At 45.5% G+C, this 19,056-nt stretch overlaps 1 protein-coding gene across 4 annotated transcripts in view; it reads right to left on the bottom strand.

Moving 5' to 3' along the window:
- Positions 1-1,077: 1,077 nt before the first annotated feature.
- Positions 1,078-19,056, bottom strand: part of LOC147640550 (protease Do-like 9) — a 50,624-nt gene continuing 32,645 nt past the window's right edge. For 2 of the 4 annotated variants that reach the window (XM_086812887.1, XM_086812885.1), the window contains exons 3-9: positions 3,080-3,260; positions 2,803-2,994; positions 2,484-2,716; positions 2,258-2,359; positions 1,980-2,030; positions 1,783-1,887; positions 1,078-1,592 (exon numbers count right to left, since the gene is read on the bottom strand). In XM_086812887.1, coding sequence (XP_086669013.1) covers positions 1,494-1,592; positions 1,783-1,887; positions 1,980-2,030; positions 2,258-2,359; positions 2,484-2,716; positions 2,803-2,994; positions 3,080-3,260 — 963 coding nt within the window. In that variant the 3' untranslated portion in view covers positions 1,078-1,493. The remainder of the gene's footprint in view (positions 1,593-1,782; positions 1,888-1,979; positions 2,031-2,257; positions 2,360-2,483; positions 2,717-2,802; positions 2,995-3,079; positions 3,261-19,056) is intronic. The other 2 variants (XM_086812890.1, XM_086812896.1) reach the window with 1 other exon arrangement.

Here is a 19,056-nt window from a genome sequence, read left to right as displayed (position 1 = left end):
AGTACAACCCATAGTTGCCAAATGGTCAATAGTGTTATTTGCACGTCAAAAGCCCAACTTGCCTCCTGTTGTCTTTCTCCACTAACTTTTGCAGTCCACAGCAGCCCCAAAGAGCTTGGAGAGAAATGAAATGAAATGAAATGTTATATTAACGTCTTCAAAAGGCCATAATGACCTATGAGACCAAAAGTTACATCATGGTGAGAGAGAGAGAGAGAGAGAGAGAGAGAGAGAGAGAGAATATTAACTACTAGAGACCCAAAGGGTCTACAAGACCAAAAAGATGTTACCTGTAATCCATGTGTAAACTGGATGTCAAACTAATATGAAAAGAAAAATAGCAGGGTCTATGTACTAAGTAGATCCCTCTGTATACAATAAAAACTCATATCCTCACGGAGTGTAGAGCCATGATATCCACCTCCTATGGTGGTGTGTGGTGTCTCCCCCCGTGGCATCAAGAATATCTCGAATCTGGAGCTGACCGGTAGAGAACCTGAATCTTTTGAGGGCGGGGGCGTCTAGCTCTCTAAAGGGACGCAGCCTGATCTCTGATTACAATTTACTCCAGAGTGGTGAGTAGACAAAACCTCTCGGTATCAATCACAGGAGACCGGTCCGCACCGTGTCCCATGTCCTCCATGTGGCTCACGACTCATCAGGGACTGGGTGGCTCTGTCTGCTGGGGGCCAAGGAAATCTCTAATAGTGGCCTGAGAGAGAGAGAGAGATGTACTCAAGTGCCACATTGATTGAAAGAAACTAGTTTCACGACCATCTCAAGACTTAGCGAGCCAACATCTATTCGGACGAAACATAAGAGTTACACAGTGCATTCTGCAGACTTGGCAGGTCCCCCTCTATTTGGTAGAAGCAGAGATGATACACATATGAATGGTACATTCGTTCCTAAAAACTCCTGCGAGTACTGCATATCTAAATTAGGCTGCTAAACAACTGTGTTCACAAAAACATTTACAACATGCATACAAAAAAACACTACAATATCTTTTGGATCTTAATTCAGTCGAAAATTTGCTCCTCCTACGATTTCACCGAGTGTATGCTGTTCTAATTAACAATCCAGCCACTTGTTTCAACGAACAAAAATCTGTCACTATCATCTCCAAGGAGTGACATAAACATGTAAGGACATTCAAATCACAACGTCCAACACTTTACAACATACATTCTGTGACAAATAGTCTGAATCATAAACCCTTTCAATGGTGCTCCCTCTCACTAACACATCTGGGAGCAAAATGAGCATAGATCTACAGAGAGACCTTCCAAGTAAACCATGGACAATCGACACCAGATTTTCAACCGGTATGCAACAATGATATGATTGAATAAGTCATCCACTCAATGTTACCCCTCAACATTATGTCTACCTACCTCCTTACTTGGTCCTGGGTGTCCCTGCTAAACTCGAAAATCGTCTAAAAAGACTTCACATCAGGCAGTATCATGGAAGGTGATCAAACAAAACCATTAGGATTTCAAGTCCTCGGACATAGCTGATGGTATGCAATGAATCGCAAGAATCTCTAGAGTTGCTTCTTTGGCTTTTTCAGTCTCCAACACAACCATCTGCAATCCACAGGCAAAGCAGCAGGATCTTCAGTGTGGCAAACAACCACCCCCCCCACACCCCCCCCGCCCCTCCTACGCCCCAAATCTTCAAAATGAAGGGATGAAACTTAAGAAGCACACTCCACTCATAAAGGTTGTAACTTGCAATCTAAATCCACTAGGTGCCACTTGAACCCAAGATCCTTACCTGTTGATATTCAAGGTCAAACTTTAGAAACGTTTCTTTGCAAGTCTCCACCATGTAAGCCAAGTGCTTCAGATTCTTTATCAAGGTGCCATTAAAAGAAATTATCTGCACAAAAATTATACAGAAAACTATATGAAGTCGGGAAAATATGCAGTCCAAAAATGCTTGATGGGCTCCCAAACAAAGATTATATTTACCTGGGTATTGACAATGTCTTCATATCCAATATTAATATCAGCCACCAAGACCTGCAGTCAAATTTACATGAATGAGCATAGGTATTGGGATAGAAACTGAGAAAGCATTAGCCACGATGAAAATTGCAAAACAAATTATCAGTCTGTCAGGATCTGGCTACCAAGGAGGAATCATTTTCTCTGTCAGTGTGTTGTTGTTGTTGTTTCGCGGGAAAAGGGAAGGAGAAAAGACAGAGGGAGGGGGGGGGGGGGGGGGGGGCGGCGGGGGCTGTTTGTACCTGAGAAACAACCACCAGTTGTTCGTCCTCTGTTTGAGCCATAGAATGCAGTAGCTTGTCAAGCAGCTTCACGGGAGCATCATAATCATAATCTTTGCCATACTGCAAGTATCCAGAAAACCATATCCAAATTAATCACAAGGTCCCACAAACCATTCAGATCACCTCCGTCTCAGCTTTCCAGAATGTCTGAACCTCAGTAATTTTGTTTAGGCTCAGGGTGTACCTCAGAACGAAGATATGGCACAGAAACAGAAGTGAAGACAATGCCCCCAATGATGTAGTAGGATGGCGGTCTGCCCCTTGTATGTGTCGGGACAAGGCGCTTGTGGGCTTCGAGTTTTATATCAAAATATGTAACGATCGATCTTCTAAGAACTCCAATTCTTGCTTGCTCGCCCGTGTATTTCTGAGACACCAGACAGCTGAATCCAATCCTTTCTCCATGACGAAACGGAACTGTACTTAACCCATCATGAAGAATGATTTTAGTTTAAAAGAAGTTCATGCAGCAAACACAAAGAAGCCATGTGCAAACACCATACCTGTCCCATCATTAGCTATATGAATACCATCAAAACTTAGAAGAATATCTGAAGGCTGCAGAGACTCGGCTGCTGGTGCTGTTGGCTCGACTCTTCTGACACGAACTCCTTTGAGGTGAGGCGACATGTAGAGTCCGCTTCTTAGATCCGGATTCTCAATTTTTTGCCATTCTATCCCTAAAACAGGGAAACCTGTCTTACAAAACAATAAGACCACTTTTGGAAAAATTCTCCCGTCTTCAACCAGCATGCATTTCTATGAGTTAGAGATCCAGACCTGTGTAATCTCCATTGAGCTCATAGTCATTTATGAAATGAGTAATGACCGGAGTCGGAATGACATATCCAATATTCTCAGCATCCTCATGTTTCAAAGATTGAAATGCAATTCCCACACATTGACCTTTGTCATTGAAAGCAGGACCACCTGAATTTCCAGCATTGATGGCTGCATCAATCTACACAGAAAACAAATTCTTAGTGCTTGCATGTTACATGGTCAATCTTTAAGGATAGAACTAAAAAAGGGCTAAACAAGGGATTCCTTTTTCTGAAAGATGGATTGTGTGTGTAGCTCCCTTATCTCAAACAATATGCTCTTCAAGTCAGTAATCTGGACTCTGGTCTTTTCATTGATTTGGATACGTCTACCTCAGCATCTGCTAAATTTAATGTGTTGAAGGAGTAAGTACCAAGCAAATTCATACCGGCACTGACTTATGCTTCTAGACTGAATTAATTGATAATAAAAAGAGCACTTCATGTGTTCAGTCTATTTGTGTGAATACCTGATTGACTCGGTTAGAATGTGCAAGAAAGCCTTCATGAATAGAGCTAAATTACATGCAAACCAAAATATTTCTCCTGAACTGTTCAAGGTTGGTCCAATGGTCCATCATAGAATTCCTAAGGATTCAAAAAGTGGCAAGAAATAAAAGGCCTAGAAGCTATATCCCAGATTTGGTGGACCTTAAAAAAGTTATACAAGCAATTAGCAATCAAAGCAACTTTCTAGCCAGAACTACCACCCACAGTGAAGATTCATCCTATCTTCAACTAGAGGCAATCTTGGGGGCTGCAAAATTCTTGTCTCTGATTTGTCTGGTCTGAAAAGCTAACTCAGTTTCGTGAAAAAGCTCTTGAGACCAAACATTCCCAAGAATTTTTATCGAGTTGATAGACCATTTTTTACCCCAAGAAAGCTCCTCTTGTCACATGCATCCTGCACTTGGATGCCATGTAGGCATATCTAAACAAGAAGGTGCAGGTCCTAGAGCGGAAACTAGTCCCATGTGAGCCCAATCCGAGACGAATCAGCCAAGATTCCACTCTATTCGTCCGAGATCAGGTGTGCATTGTCCTGCACATGAAGCAATGCCAGCCCGTACTGTGAATCTCCCTCTGGAATGATGTCAGGTGTAACGAGAGGCAGACACGTGTATTGGAATCGTATAAATGTGAACAAGATTCTGAGCACTTAACACTTGAGCATTACAACCACAAAGCTGAAAATGACAGTACACCACATAAAGGGGCCGATGATAGGCTGACCCCCCCCCCCCCCCCCTTTAGGTTATATTACCAAAAGAGTCTGCAAAGTACAAGATTACGGGTGCCTGGGGATTCACCACCAGCCTGCACCTGATTCTTCCAAATACATCATGAATGAATACATTTCAAACAAGAGAATCTGTAGGTACATCCGCCCTACACACAGGTACATCCGCCCTCCACAAGCCTCTTCATAGGTACATCCGCCCTGCACAAGAGTATCACAATTCTCACAGGTACTCCGCCCTGCACAAGATGTAAATGGATCTTTAGGCCTTGTTTCCACGCGAGAAACTAATCCAGAAACCTGTTTTCTCCGCGAGCAAGTGTCCCCAATGCTTGCCCTAAGCACCTGTTATACCAGGAATCCTTGAGACACATCCATGCTCACATATTCCATTGCTGTCCGGCCTGTTTTGTGCAATAACCAGTCCAAAACAGCAACTTTCTATCGCGAGAAATCCACCTGTAAAGGGTCCTACAGCCCTGTGGAGGTCCCTAGAGCTGTCCTGTACTGTCCAAGTTGACTTTGGACACCTGTAACCAGCCCAAAACTTGCAATAACCAGAAATTGCAGGTCTGAAATTTACCAACCAGCCCTTTAGAAGAGTGTGGGGATCGTTGTCCAAGCTTGTGTGAGTCCGGGAAGCAAGCAACCAGCCCTGTAGCAACTCCCAAAGCTCCAACCAGCTCTCCAATGTGTTGAATCATGAATAAAACAGCCCAAAAGGCCTCTTGAGGGAGGCGCCTTTTTCCAGTGCCACCTAAGGGGCCTGGTGGGTACACATACTGGCTGACAAGTGTCCCCATAAGGTGTCCAGGTAGGTGTCTAGCCCATAGTGCTCCATTTGTCCTGTTTGTATAAGTTTAGGTCCAACCAAATGGGAAATGGCCATAAGCTGTCCGGACTTCATTAATTTTGGTCCAACCAAATGCGAACGCATTATAAGTTGTCCGGCCACTTATTAATGAGTGTGGACCTGCAAACCAATAAACCTTAGTAGTAAATGAAGTAAGCTGTAAATTGAGTGTGGACGCACTTACCACCTGCAAAACCCATAAGCCCACAGTTTTAGGCCCAAACAGGAGTGCACACATGTGTGTCCACAAGGTACCCGGGCGTCCCCGGTCCCTCGGACTTCACAAGCCAAAATAACAAGCATTGTCCAGGCAGCAAGACAATGTCACACAAAGTAAAATAAAGTTATAGCATGCATCATTTATGCATTGTGCACATTTAAACTTGGAGAAGCACCTATCATCATTCTTGTACTTGAAAATATTCCGCCTGCCATCATAACACACCATGTGTGCATGGCCGGAATCCACATGGGCACCGCCCGAAAGTCCACAAATGTCTTGCCATGTCCTTGGACTCATATGCATCCACTCATATGATCCATACATATGCCCAGGTATAATACATACATGCATCCGCATGTTTCTAGGCCTGACACGCATCCGCATGTCCCTAGAATATAGGGGTTTGTGACATCCCCCCGGCTTCTAATCAGTTGACCGCAACTGAAAAGCCTCCAGATAGGCCTTCAAAAGATCTGGGTAATCCTCAAAGTAGGCCTCATCCATCCATTTCGCATCCAAAGCTGAATAATTCTTGAACTTCACAAGGTACCTACGAACAAGTTTGCCTCCCGCACGCTTTTGTTCCTTGTGAAAAACAATCTGTTCAGGTTGAAGAATCTCTTCCAGCTCATCCACCTCGGGTGGGTCTTCCAAAACCGGCTCAAACGGTGTCGGTCCCACATAAGGCCTCAATAGGCTCACATGAAAAGCATTATGCATGTTCCAATGATCTGGGTGCCAAAATGCAACATCATTGATCTTGTCCAAGATCTGAAAAGGTCCATAGTACCTGTTGGAAAGTTTAGGGTACTTTCCCTCTTTCCCTGGCCTCTTCCGAAGGCGTGCCTTTTCAAATTTCAGCAAGACCCAATCACCTTGTTTGAATTGTACATCCCTTCTATGCTTATCAGCTGCCTTTTTAATCTTGGTATGAGACCTCTCTATGGCTGTCCGTTCCTGTGCAAATGCAGTATCCAAGTCTCTGACATACTCATCTGCTGCAAAAATCTCATCCTTTGTACGAAGGATGGGTGGTAGTACCACCTTGCCATAGATAATCTCAAAGGGCGCCTTGCCCGTAGAAGTATGTACCGTATTGTTGTAGGCAAACTCCACAAGTGGTAAATACTTCTCCCAATCCGATTTGCGGTCGGATACATAAGATTTCAGCAAGTTGAGGACGGCTGAATTTGCTATTTCACTTTGGCCATCTGTCTGTGGATGGTAAGCTGATGAGAAGTTCAGCTTTGTACCCATATTGTCAAACAATGCGCGCCAAAATAAGCTTGTGGTTCTAGGATCTCTATCCCCCCACAATAGATTTAGGCATGCCATGGTGTTTGAATATCTGTGCCAAAAACATCCTAGCCATATGATCTGGCTTTATTTTCTTGCGCACGGGAATGAAATGTGCCTGCTTGCTAAACCTGTCAATGATGGTCCAAATAGCATCATTTCCCTGTGGTGTCCTTGGCAAATCCATAATGAAATCCATAGCAATGCTTTCCCATGGTTCATTTGGTATAGGCAAAGACTGACGCAATCCAGGTGCTTTATGTCGGTCAAACTTGACCTTTTAACATACCATACATTCACGTACATATGCTTCAATATCCTTGCGAATATGTGGCCAAAAGAAATACCTCTCCAAAGCTTGTGCTGTGGCCAAAATGCCTCTATGACCTGCATATGGAGGAGCATGGCACTCATCCATAACCTTATGGCGAAGGTTCTTTACCACACACATACGATTTTGCATCATGAGATATCCATCTCTTATGACATAAGATGGGACAGCAATACCCTCTTGCAAATCAGCCCATACATGTGCAAAATCCTCATCCAAATGATAAGTATTACGCATATCCGATAAGTCCTCATGGTATGCAACTGTAATAGCATGAACCTGTGGTCGTCTAGATAAGGCATCTGCCACCACATTCTTTTTCCCTGGAGTGTGTAAAATCTGAAAATGAAACATTGAGAGGAAATTTGCCCATCTCATATGCTTCTCTGAGAGCTTACTTTGAGTCAAAAAGTATCTCAAACTTTGATGATCAGTTTTGACCATAAAATCAGCCCCTAAAAGATAGTGTTTCCAAATAGTAAGGGCATGAATTACAGCCAATAACTCCTTCTCATAAACCTGTAAGTGAAGCTCTGCATGTTGCAAGCGTCTGCTCTCATAGGCAATGGCATGTCCTTCTTGGTTCAAAACAGCCCCTATGCAGTCCCCACATGCATCACATTCCACCACAAAAGGTTTGTGCAAATCCGGAATAATGAGTACCGGTCCCGAGATGATTGCACTCTTCAACTTTTGAAAGGCATCTCTCTCTTCTTGTGTCCATTTAAAGATTGCTTTCTTCTTCGTTAACTCATGTAACGGAGCGGCAATGAAAGCAAAATGCTTGACGAACCTCCTGTAGTAAGCACATAAACCAAGGAAGCTCCTCACTTCATGGACTGATTTCAGCTCTGGCCATTCTTGCATGGTTTGTATCTTTGCGGGATCCATGCGCACACCATCCTTTGATACAATGTGACCAAGATAGTGAATCTCTGGGAGGAAGAATTCACTCTTTTTTGCATTTATGTAGAGCTGATTTTCCTTAAGCTCTTTAAACACAATAGCCAGGTGTTCACGATGTTGGGCTTCATTCTTTGAGAATACGATAATGTCATCAAAGAATATACCCGTGAACTTTCTATGCTTTCTGAACACCCTGTCCATCATCTTGTTGAAGGTAGCGGGTGCATTTGTAAGGCCAAAAGGCACCACCAAAAACTCATAAAGACCAAAGGCTGTCCTGAATGCAGTCTTGTGTACATCTTGAGGTGCCACTCTCACTTGATGATACCCACTCTTGAGGTCTATTCGGCTGAAACATGCCGAACCTTCAAGCTTGTCCAAGATGTCATCAATACGCGGAATGGGAAACCGATTCTTGATGGTTATCTTATTAAGGGCACGGTAATCAACACACATCCTGTAAGTACCATCCTGCTTTTGAACAAGAAGTACCGGCGAGCAATATGGCGAGGAACTAGGCCGAATCAAACCCTTTTCCAAAAGTTCATTCACCTGTGCCATAATCTCTTCTTGTTGACTAGCACTCACCCTGTATGGTGGCCTATTAGGTGGAGAGCTACCGGGAATTAGATCTATGCAATGATCTTCCGGCCTCTCTGGTGGCAACCTTGCTAGCAAAGCATTCGCAAAACAATCTTTGAACTCATTCAAAAAGTTAAGCTTGTCTTGATCTAATGTACTAACATCAACACTAGAATGTTCAATGGTATCACGTACAAAAACCAAGTAAGAACAAGCTGATTTCTTTATTGCCTTATTAATTTGTACATGACTTACAAGAGGTATGGTACTTCCAGTAGTACCAGCATCTATAGAGTGCTCACGGCCTCTATGTACAAAGCTGATTTTCTTCTCTTTGTAAGCCTTAATAGGCTCTAAACGGTGATGCCAGGGCATCCCCAACAAAACATCACAACCTGTAAGAGGAGCCACTAAAAAGCTCTCATGGTCGAGGTAGTCTTGTATTTGTACACGGAGCTTACCAATGACCGGAGTTATATCAACCTGTTTGCCCTCAAAGGCGGCATCTGCATTCATTTGCATTCCCATGTCTTCCACATTGAGACCTATGGCGGCAACCATCTGTACGGATATAAAGTTATCTGTGGAAGCATCATCAAAAAGAAACAAAGCGGGCTGATCCTTCAATTTGCCCCGAGCCTTGCATATGACTCTACTCTTGGGCTCATGCCCTGTATTACCCTGCACATCGGGTACAACATTCACAAGAGGCTTTTCCACATTAGGCTCAGCATTTTTAGGATTCTGTGGGCATTTAGGATATATATGATCTTTACTGCCACACTTAAAGCATTTTCCAGCCTTCCTGTACTCTTCCAATTGCTGTTTTGAGAGCCCAAAATTGTGGCGTTTACCCCCCGGCTTCTTTTCGGAGTCATCCTTTGCATCTCGGCCATCTTTGGGAGCATTCTTAGGTGGCTGTCCACCCTTTTTCTGGTCATAACCAGCCCTGAATTTGCTCTTGTTTTGACCTGCAAATGGCTTATTTGTGGGTGCTTTTATGTGCAAGTTCTCCGCAATCATGGCTGAGTGTATAAGCTCTTGTATGGTCTTATTTGGGTACACTCCCAAGCTTTGTTGAATGATGTGATGGAGCCCCGATTCAAACTTTCTCTTCTTCTCATCCTCTCCAATATTCATGAAGGGAGTAACCTTGAGAAGGACTTTCCAAAACTTTGCTATGTATGAAGCAACGGACTCTCCCTCATCTTGGGACAGCCAATCCCACTCCTTGCGTACATCCTTTGCAAAGTTTGGTGGTAAGAATTGATCATAAAACTGAATTTTGAAAGAAGACCAAGTTGGGGCAGCACTTCCATCAAGTATTTTTGCAAGCCACCAATCACTTGCCGTATCCTTGAGATGCATTCCCACATGCCTGAGCATAGACTTTTCCGAAAAATCTTCATTGCAAAAAGCTATCTCAAACTGTCTAATGAAAGCAAGTGCTTTGGTAGAGTCCATCCGTCCCTGAAAGTTTTCAAACTTTACATCCTTGTCACCGGACTTGAACTCTCGAGGCTTCTTCCTTCTATATGCATCCCTATGTACATCCTGTTCATCTGCATGATGATGATACCGCGATGAAGATTCACGATCCCTCTTCGTTCTCTCTTGAGCCACACTCTCCAAATGAGTGGGAAGCTCAACACGAGAACGGATATGTCTTCTTGGAGCAAAGCGGGAATGAGTAGAGGATCCCTCATCCTTACTCTTCTCTTGACCTGCATCAAGCCTAGCACCAGGGACTCTTGTCCTTTCAGCATTTGGCACTTGCTGTGCTCTTTCTGCTTGTTGTGCATCATGTGCATCACCACGGGCAGCCATGAGGGGTGGCTTCTTGAAAGCCAAACTACCATCTGCTTCAGTGTATACATCACCCTTAACCATTAGGTATGCAAGTGCAAGCTCTCGGGGTTTCTCAACATCCATTTCCTTTGCAATTGCTTCAAAAGTGACTTCATGGACCGAAGCCTTTGCCTTCGCAGCCAACACCCTTTGTACATCCGGGTCATTTTTCAATGACCTAAGCTCTTCGGTTTCAGCCCTATAGCGTCGCACTTGACGCCTCAAAGATTCCAAATTAGAATGCATAGTGTCATGAGTACCTGCATCTCCATACACATCATTGCTTGCAGCATCTCTTGCATCCTTTGTACCATGAAATTCACGGTCCTGTGTGTTCTCCACACTGTCAGAAATGTGGCTGTCCATGACACTCAAATCAGGTCACCAGTTATGATTCCAAGCCTCAGACCGTTTTCCAATGAGGGGAAAAACTGAGCTCTGATACCAATGTAACGGGAGGCGGACGCGTGTATTGGAATCGTATAAATGTGAACAAGACTCTGAGCACTGAACACTTGAGCATTACAACCACAAAGCTGAAAATGACAGTACACCACATAAAGGGGCCGACGATAGGCTGACCCCCCCCCCCCCCCCCCCTTTAGGTTATATTACCAAAAGAGTCTGCAAAGTACAAGATTACGGGTGCCTGGGGATTCACCACCAGCCTGCACCTGATTCTTCCAAATACATCATGAATGAATACATTTCAAACAAGAGAATCTGTAGGTACATCCGCCCTACACACAAGTACATCCGCCCTGCACAAGCCTCTTCACAGGTACATCCGCCCTGCACAAGAGTATCACAATCCTCACAGGTACTCCGCCCTGCACAAGATGTAAATGGATCTTTAGGCCTTGTTTCCACGCGAGAAACTAATCCAGAAACCTGTTTTCTCCGCGAGCAAGTGTCCCCAATGCTTGCCCTAAGCACCTGTTATACCAGGAATCCTTGAGACACATCCATGCTCACATATTCCATTGCTGTCCGGCCTGTTTTGTGCAATAACCAGTCCAAAACAGCAACTTTCTATCGCGAGAAATCCACCTGTAAAGGGTCCTACAGCCCTGTGGAGGTCCCTAGAGCTGTCCTGTACTGTCCAAGTTGACTTTGGACACCTGTAACCAGCCCAAAACTTGCAATAACCAAAAATTGCAGGTCTGAAATTTACCAACCAGCCCTTTAGAAGAGTGTGGGGATCGTTGTCCAAGCTTGTGTGAGTCCGGGAAGCAAGCAACCAGCCCTGTAGCAACTCCCAAAACTCCAACCAACTCTCCAATGTGTTGAATCATGAATAAAACAGCCCAAAAGGCCTCTTGAGGGAGGCGCCTTTTTCCAGTGCCACCTAAGGGGCCTGGTGGGTACACATACTGGCTGACAAGTGTCCCCATAAGGTGTCCAGGTAGGTGTCCAGCCCATAGTGCTCCATTTGTCCTGTTTGTATAAGTTTAGGTCCAACCGAATGGGAAATGGCCATAAGCTGTCCGGACTTCATTAATTTTGGTCCAACCAAATGCGAACGCATTATAAGTTGTCCGGCCACTTATTAATGAGTGTGGACCTGCAAACCAATAAACCTTAGTAGTAAATGAAGTAAGCTGTAAATTGAGTGTGGACGCACTTACCACCTGCAAAACCCATAAGCCCACAGTTTTAGGCCCAAATAGGAGTGCACAAGGTACCCGGGCGTCCCCGGTCCCTCGGGCTTCACAAGCCAAAATAACAAGCATTGTCCAGGTAGCAAGACAATGTCACACAAAGTAAAATAAAGTTATAGCATGCATCATTTATGCATTGTGCACATGTAAACTTGGAGAACCACCTATCATCATTCTTGTACTTGAAAATATTCCGCCTGCCATCATAACACACCATGTGTGCATGGCCGGAATCCACACGAGCACCGCCCGAAAGTCCACAAATGTCCTGCCATGTCCTTGGACTCATATGCATCCACTCATATGATCCATACACATGCCCAGGTATAATACATACATGCATCCGCATGTTTCTAGGCCTGACACGCATCCGCATGTCCCTAGAATATAGGGGTTTGTGACATCACGTGGTCTGAGTATCTGGTCTGCGACGACTGGGTGCCGAACATCTGTAGGTGCATTTAGGTTGCATATAGAAGAGGGGGCAGCTCCCCCAGAAAAGGACGCAAAACTCCTTGCATTGCTCATGGGAGGTCCTTGAGGCCACCCTAGAGAGAGCCAAGAGGCCCATGTTTGGGCCAGCATGCTGTCGGCCAGCCCTAGGGTGGCCTGGAAAGTAAGGCAGCCAGGCCTAGGGGCCTGGGCTGCCTATCGGCCAGCTTCATGGCCTTGGCCAGCCAGTCTGCCAGGCCATGGCGGCTGCCTGGGCCCTGCAGTATGCAGGGCAAGGCAATCCACAAGGTGGCCAGGGCCCAGCAAAACAGCAATGTGCTGGGCAGCCAGACTCCACGATGTGAAAACGTTTTTATTATAAGCATTTAATGCTTATTAAACAAGTCGTGGAGGGTTTTATTGCTGGCCGACTAGATGCTTGAGGGGGTATAAATACCCAAGCCCAAAATTCAGTTCATTATCTAATTATTCACAAGGGATTGACGCTTCCAAGGGTCAGGACAGCCAAGGGGACAGCTCCAGTCAGAAAAGGAGGTAAAACTCCTTGCATTGCTCATGGGAGGTCTTTGAGGCCACCCTAGAGAGGGCCAAGAGGCCCATGTTTGGACCAGCATGCTGTCAGCCAGCCCCAGGGTGGCCTGGACAGTAAGGCGGTCAGGCCTAGGGGCCTGGGCTGCCTGTCGGCCAGCTTCATGGCCTTGGCCAGCCAGTCGGCCAGGCCATGGCGGCTGCCTGCAGTGTGCAGGACAGCCTACAAGGTCCCCAGGGCCCAGCAAAACAGCAATGTGCTGGGCGGGCAGACTTCACATATCAAAACGTTTTTATTATAAGCATTTAATGCTTATTAAACAAGTCGTCGAGGATTTTATTGCTAGCCGACTAGATGCTTGAGGGGGTATAAATACCCAAGCCCAGAATTCAGTTCATTATCTCATTATTCACAAGGGATTGACACTTCCAAGGGCCAGGACAGCCAAGGGGACAGCTCCAATCAAGGTGAACATTGCAGGTCAAGATTCAGTCTTTATTTTCTGATTTGCATCATTCTAATAAAGCAAATACACCATTTGTGATGGGGGCCCCTACAAAGGGTATTTGGGACCCAATATTGTGTCCTCATCTCCCTCTCTCTCTCTCTCTCTCTCTCTCTCTCTCTCTATTTTTCTGCACATCTACTTCAGTTGTGTGCGTTATATTCATCGTGAAAGATTGCTAAATTCTGGTTACCGATTCGACCACGAAGCTTCCGCATGTTACATTGGTGTCAAAGCCTTCTTCAAGTCTGAAGATTCAGCCAGAAAAACCAGAAAAAAAAAGAAAGAAAATTTTATATTCTCGCTTGTGGTTGATTTCTAGACTCCGGGGACCACCCCCTTTTGGTGTGACTCCTGTACCTCAGAGGACGATTAGTTTTCAGCCTCCGAAAGTCTCCCACAAGCATAGTTGGATGGTTAGATTGCGCTCCGGAGAGGAAGTGCATTTTCCTGCTATAGCAAGCCACCACGACAAGTGTTACGAACCTGTGTTTTTCTTTGGACAGTATGCAGGTGGGTACGGGGACATGGTGGACAGTGTGAATGGCATCAATTTGGAATTGAGAAGGAAACCCATGTGTGGACAACCCCAAGTGTGAAGGGAACAAAAAGAATTATAGTATAAAGGTTTTATAACCTTTGAGAGAAAAGGATTTTAAGTTTATAAGGTTTTATAACCTTTGATGATTTAAAATAATAAAGGATGCGCTTTTTGGCTATTGCTTTTAGTTTTTACTTTTTGGAGAAAAAGCAAGCTGAGGCGCCTCCTTATTAAGGGGAAGGGTGGTGTAGTCGATGTGGTGTGGGGCGCTTCTCCTTGGATGGCTGGTCGCCAGAGAGCACAGGCAGAACTGCAGCGAAAGGTTTTCCCATGGTGAAAAGCAAGGCGGACACAGGAGGAGCAGGGCGCACAGGGCTGAATACGCTTCCCTCTCTCTCTCCTTTGGAAGGGGACTAGCAGGCTGCAGGAAAGCGCAAGGCTGGATTACTCTCGCTCTCTCTCTCTTGCTCTCGTGGGAAGACTGGCAGGCTGTGCTACAGCACACAGCACACACAGGTTTTTTCCCTCTTTGCAACAGGCTGGTGTACTGGTCGGGCAGCACACACGGTCTCTCCCTCTTTCGTTTTAGGAAGGTTATCAAGCTGGGCTACTGAGGCACATAACTGCAGGACAGCGCTGGGCCTTTCTCATGCCTCCTCTTTCTCTCGTGGAAGGTGGCAGATTGCAGAAGGAGCAGAGACGTGTTGCTGGACAGAGACAGCTGGCCATTGTTTACTCTCTCTCTCTCTCTCTTGGAAGGAGGCGGACTGTGGGAGAGGCAAAAGTGCACATGCGGGACACATCCAAGGTAGACTTGCAAGAGAGCAAGGGCGCCATGAGAGGTGCTGGCTAGCGAGTCTTGAGCCTTGAGTGTGTATGAGGCCCTCGAGCACTTAGCTTGAAGGCTTTTTGAAGACAAAGATCAAGGGTTAAGGCTTTGAGAAGGGCTCTTCATGAAGAAGACACGGGGTAAGGCTTGCTAAGCACTCATTTGGAAGACCTGGGTGAAACTATAAGGGATCTTGTTGGTGGAGGATTCTACAAGTTGTACTTTGTACTCAAATTTAATCAAGTAAAGAAATACCGCAAGGGGCGCCACTAAGATTTGGGGCCAATCGGTGTCCGTGTACTGTTTGCAGGAGCACTCTAGCTCCCCCTGTTTGTTTTCCTTTTCCAGGTCCTCAAAGGTGTTGAAGTGTTTTGTGTGCGAGTGTTTGTTTCACCGCCCGTCAAGTTTCTGAAGGCCGGTTTCATGGTTCCATTGCCGGGATATCGTCGACTTTCTCAAGGAGGCGAGCCCGTGGTTGTTTCATGAGAGTCGCATCAAAAGCTTCAACATGTGGAAAGTGAAAAGGAAGTACAGGAGGCAGTTCAAGATTGTGTCTCTTTGCATGTATGAGGTGAAGAGCAAAAGCTAAGGATGAAGCTCAGGAGAAAAGGCACCAAGGACAGGAAGTAGCGTTGAAGTGTTATGGTGCACAACATGGGTTAAAGGCTATGGCTTTCGACATTTTGTCACCAATGGTATCTTCACGGAGGCTTCATGGGTTCGGAAGGCAGCTTCTTTCTATGTTTAGCAGTGGTGATCTACTATGCTTCATCAGGGACTTGTGCTTACCACTTGGGTGGAGTGCAGGTTTTGGGTGCCTGTGGATGTATCGGATGAGGCTCAGACGGAAGTGGAGGAACTTGATGAGGTTCTTATTCCCGAGCAACTGGCACATAACGAAAGAAAGGTACAAGGTAAAGTTTCCCGTCGCTATCTTGTGAAGTTCAGGAACTATTCACCGGTGGATGCGAAAAGGATGGAGGAGGGTGACTTAGCAGATTCACCTCAGGAATTGCAGCTTTATCTTGATGCCTTTGAGTTGGAGCCAACTCTTGCTACAACTCATTCAGGTTCAGTACAGCTGGGGTCTGGAGCATTGCTTGATGCTCAAGAGGGGGGTAGCACCTCCGCTCCCTTGTTACAGACACGCTCAATTGTCATCTAGGAGTCGCTTGGTGACATCTTTGTATTCACCCTAAGGTACTGAGGCTGACAGTACATCTGCTTATGGGACTTCTATGATATTGTGTACTAGTCACATGAGATGGTAAAGTTGGGTATGGTTCACAGTCGGCCGCACCTTGAACTATAACTGCAACTATGGATGGGTTTTGCCTTTGGAACTAAGGTATGACTGAGGAAGATTGGGACATTGATCTTTGTCATATGGTCAATGGGATATTGAGATAATGCTATTTGTGGAGTTAATCTCCTTTGGAATGGCATGGTTTGGTTGAGCTCAAAGTCTGCAGCAACTTGAGCTAACACTTCGAGACTCTATGAAGGGCATGAGTCTTGCGAGCAGTCCTAGAGTTGGTTTGGTTCATACATATATGGATCGAACTCTATTTGTGCATGTATGTGTTGGGGTAAAGGCGTTATGCCCACCCTTATAGTGTGTACAAGCCCATAAGTTATAGTACATAGTACACTTAGTACTTTTAATGTACTAAGTGCACTATGTGTACTAGTGCAATATACATGTGTGATAGGGGAGTCACACACTCATGCCTCATGAGTTGACTTATCCCCACAACTCTCTCTCTCTCTCTCTCTCCCTTGTTCTTCTCTGTGTATGTCTCCCACACAAGTGAAACCCTAACTGTTTCTCCCCATCAACTGGTATCAGAGCCTGAACTTCCAACAGAATTTGCTGTAGAGGAGAAGAAGGTGCAGGCGTTGATTTCTCTCCTGGCTTAGGTAGCAAATCAAGTGTGCTGCTTGTGTTGAACGCCAGGCAAGGCGAGCTCTCTGCTTCAACCTCCACACCAGGTGCTACAGCAAGGCGCTGGTGGCCTTAAAGTGTAACAAAGAAGCCTTGGTGCGGTGAACGTGGAGTGCGATTTGATCGGCTGGTCCACAAAGCGAGCGAAGACAACGTTGGCGAACAAACGCTGTGTGTAGACTGGCGCTAAGCAAAGACGTCAGTGGCCAGTAGCGAAGGGAGCCCGTCGACGTGTATGCGGTGCTAGGCGCTAGGCGAATACGTCAGGCGGGCGTTGAGCCATTGGCGAAGGCAGCAGCCCTAGGCGACCCGTAGCGTGGCTGAGGCAGCACACGTCCATACTCAGGCGGACACGGAGGCTGGCGAGCGAGTAGGAAGAGCAGCGGAGCTTCACAGGTTCACGCGCAGCAGGAGTACTAGTCGGGTGTCGAGCGGGAGAAACCGTGCGTTGCCGACTCGATAGCACACTTAGTGCGTCATTCATCCGCTTATACTGCGGCTACACACGACACTGCTTAGGTGTCCTTTCTGGCTGCCATTGCCCACAACAGTCACCTGTGTAAAGGCGCCTCTCTTGAGCCCGATGCACAGCAGCTCTTGTGCTCACACCTTGGGCATCTATTGAGCAATAGCCAGCTATATCTGATTCAGCAACAAGCTCCTGGCACGCCTGGAGCATCAGCATCAGCATCAGCATCAAGCATCAACACCAAATTAACCTGCAAATCAGAGAAAAATCAGAAAATTACAAGGTATTTTGCTTCAATTTTTTTTGGGATTTGCAATTGAGCAAGTACAATCAACAATTGAGCAGGTATAGGTGCCCAATTGCTCAATTTTTGAGCAAAATTGGCAAAATTGGGTGACATTGGTCACAATCAGGATCAATTTGCAGGACATTGGTCACAATCAGGATCAATTTGCAGGAAATTGAATGTCGAAATTTGGGGCTTTTGATGTAATTGTGCAATTAAGCACTCATACATGCTGTATGATGTGAAAAATCGCACATTTGGGCAAAATTGCAGCAAATTGCAGTGCAAATCAAGGGGCTTTTGTGCTGATTTGGTTGATTTGCATGCAGGCAATCGCATTTGATGCTGTGGATAATGTGTTGATGTCTTACAAGCACTCAATGTGCCTGTAAATCAAGGGGCTTTCATGTATTTGATGTATATGTGGCCAGGGGGAAGCATCGTGAACACTTTGGATGCCTTCATGTGCGTCAATGTACCATGTATGATCAGAAATTGATCTTAAATCAAGGGGCTTTTCAAGTTTGTATGCTTGTTGAGCTTGGCAAAGCAGCAGGCAAGACATTTATGCCTTGAATCCTCAAAAATCAGCTTGCAGTCAAGGGGCTTTTGCCCAATTTCTGTTCGGGACTGTTGTATGCAGTGTACGGGACTGTAAAAGTCTGATTTTCACTCATTTGGACAGCCAGGAGAGCATTTATTGCTATTGTACCTGCTGGTACAGATTTGGCACAGCTTTGTGCATGTTTTGGCATGGCTGTACACTATTTTGAGTGACCAAAAGGTTCAATTTCAGCTGCTGTACTTGCCGGTACAGGTTTGGTACATCATTTGTAAGCACTTGGTACTGTTGTACAGTACTTTGGAAGGGCAAAAGAGCACATTTAAGGTGCTGTCCAAAATCTGCAGCAACCAGATTTTGGTGTTTTCATCACATACAGTGGGAGAAAAGTTGCATTTGTGCTTCCGCAGTGGGAGATAAACTTTGGGAGAAAAACTGTGAGCACTTTGTGTGCTTTTGGTGCAGTGTTTGCACATTTTGCAGGGAGTCAGGCATTGACAGGTTGCATTTTGCTATGGCAACCACAGGTGAGAGCTCTTCATTGCTTCATATCAAGAAGCTTGAAGGCTCGCATAACTATGATATTTGGCAAACCCAGTGCTACAATGTGTTGCTCCAGAAAAAGCAGCACAAGCCTATCAAAGAAAGGGGTGTAATGCCCGCTTCTCTTACAGCTGAAGAGTGGGAAGATATGGATAAGCTGGCAAGATCTACTATCATGTTGTCTGTGTCAGACTCATTACTTTTCAGCATTCGTGAAGAGAAGACAGCTTGGGGAATGTGGCAGAGATTGCAGGACTTGTATGCCCAACAAAGTGCCTCAAGCAAAGTGTATTGGTTGAAGAAACTCATAGGCCTTCAGATGAAGGAAGGGGCT

The sequence above is a fragment of the Cibotium barometz genome, chromosome 2 (genome assembly GCF_041138505.1).
Source record: "Cibotium barometz isolate CiBa-2024 chromosome 2, ASM4113850v1, whole genome shotgun sequence".
NCBI lineage: Eukaryota > Viridiplantae > Streptophyta > Polypodiopsida > Cyatheales > Cibotiaceae > Cibotium > Cibotium barometz.
The sequence above is the reverse complement of the archived record's forward strand: the minus strand, read 5'-3'. Positions and strand labels throughout refer to the sequence as shown.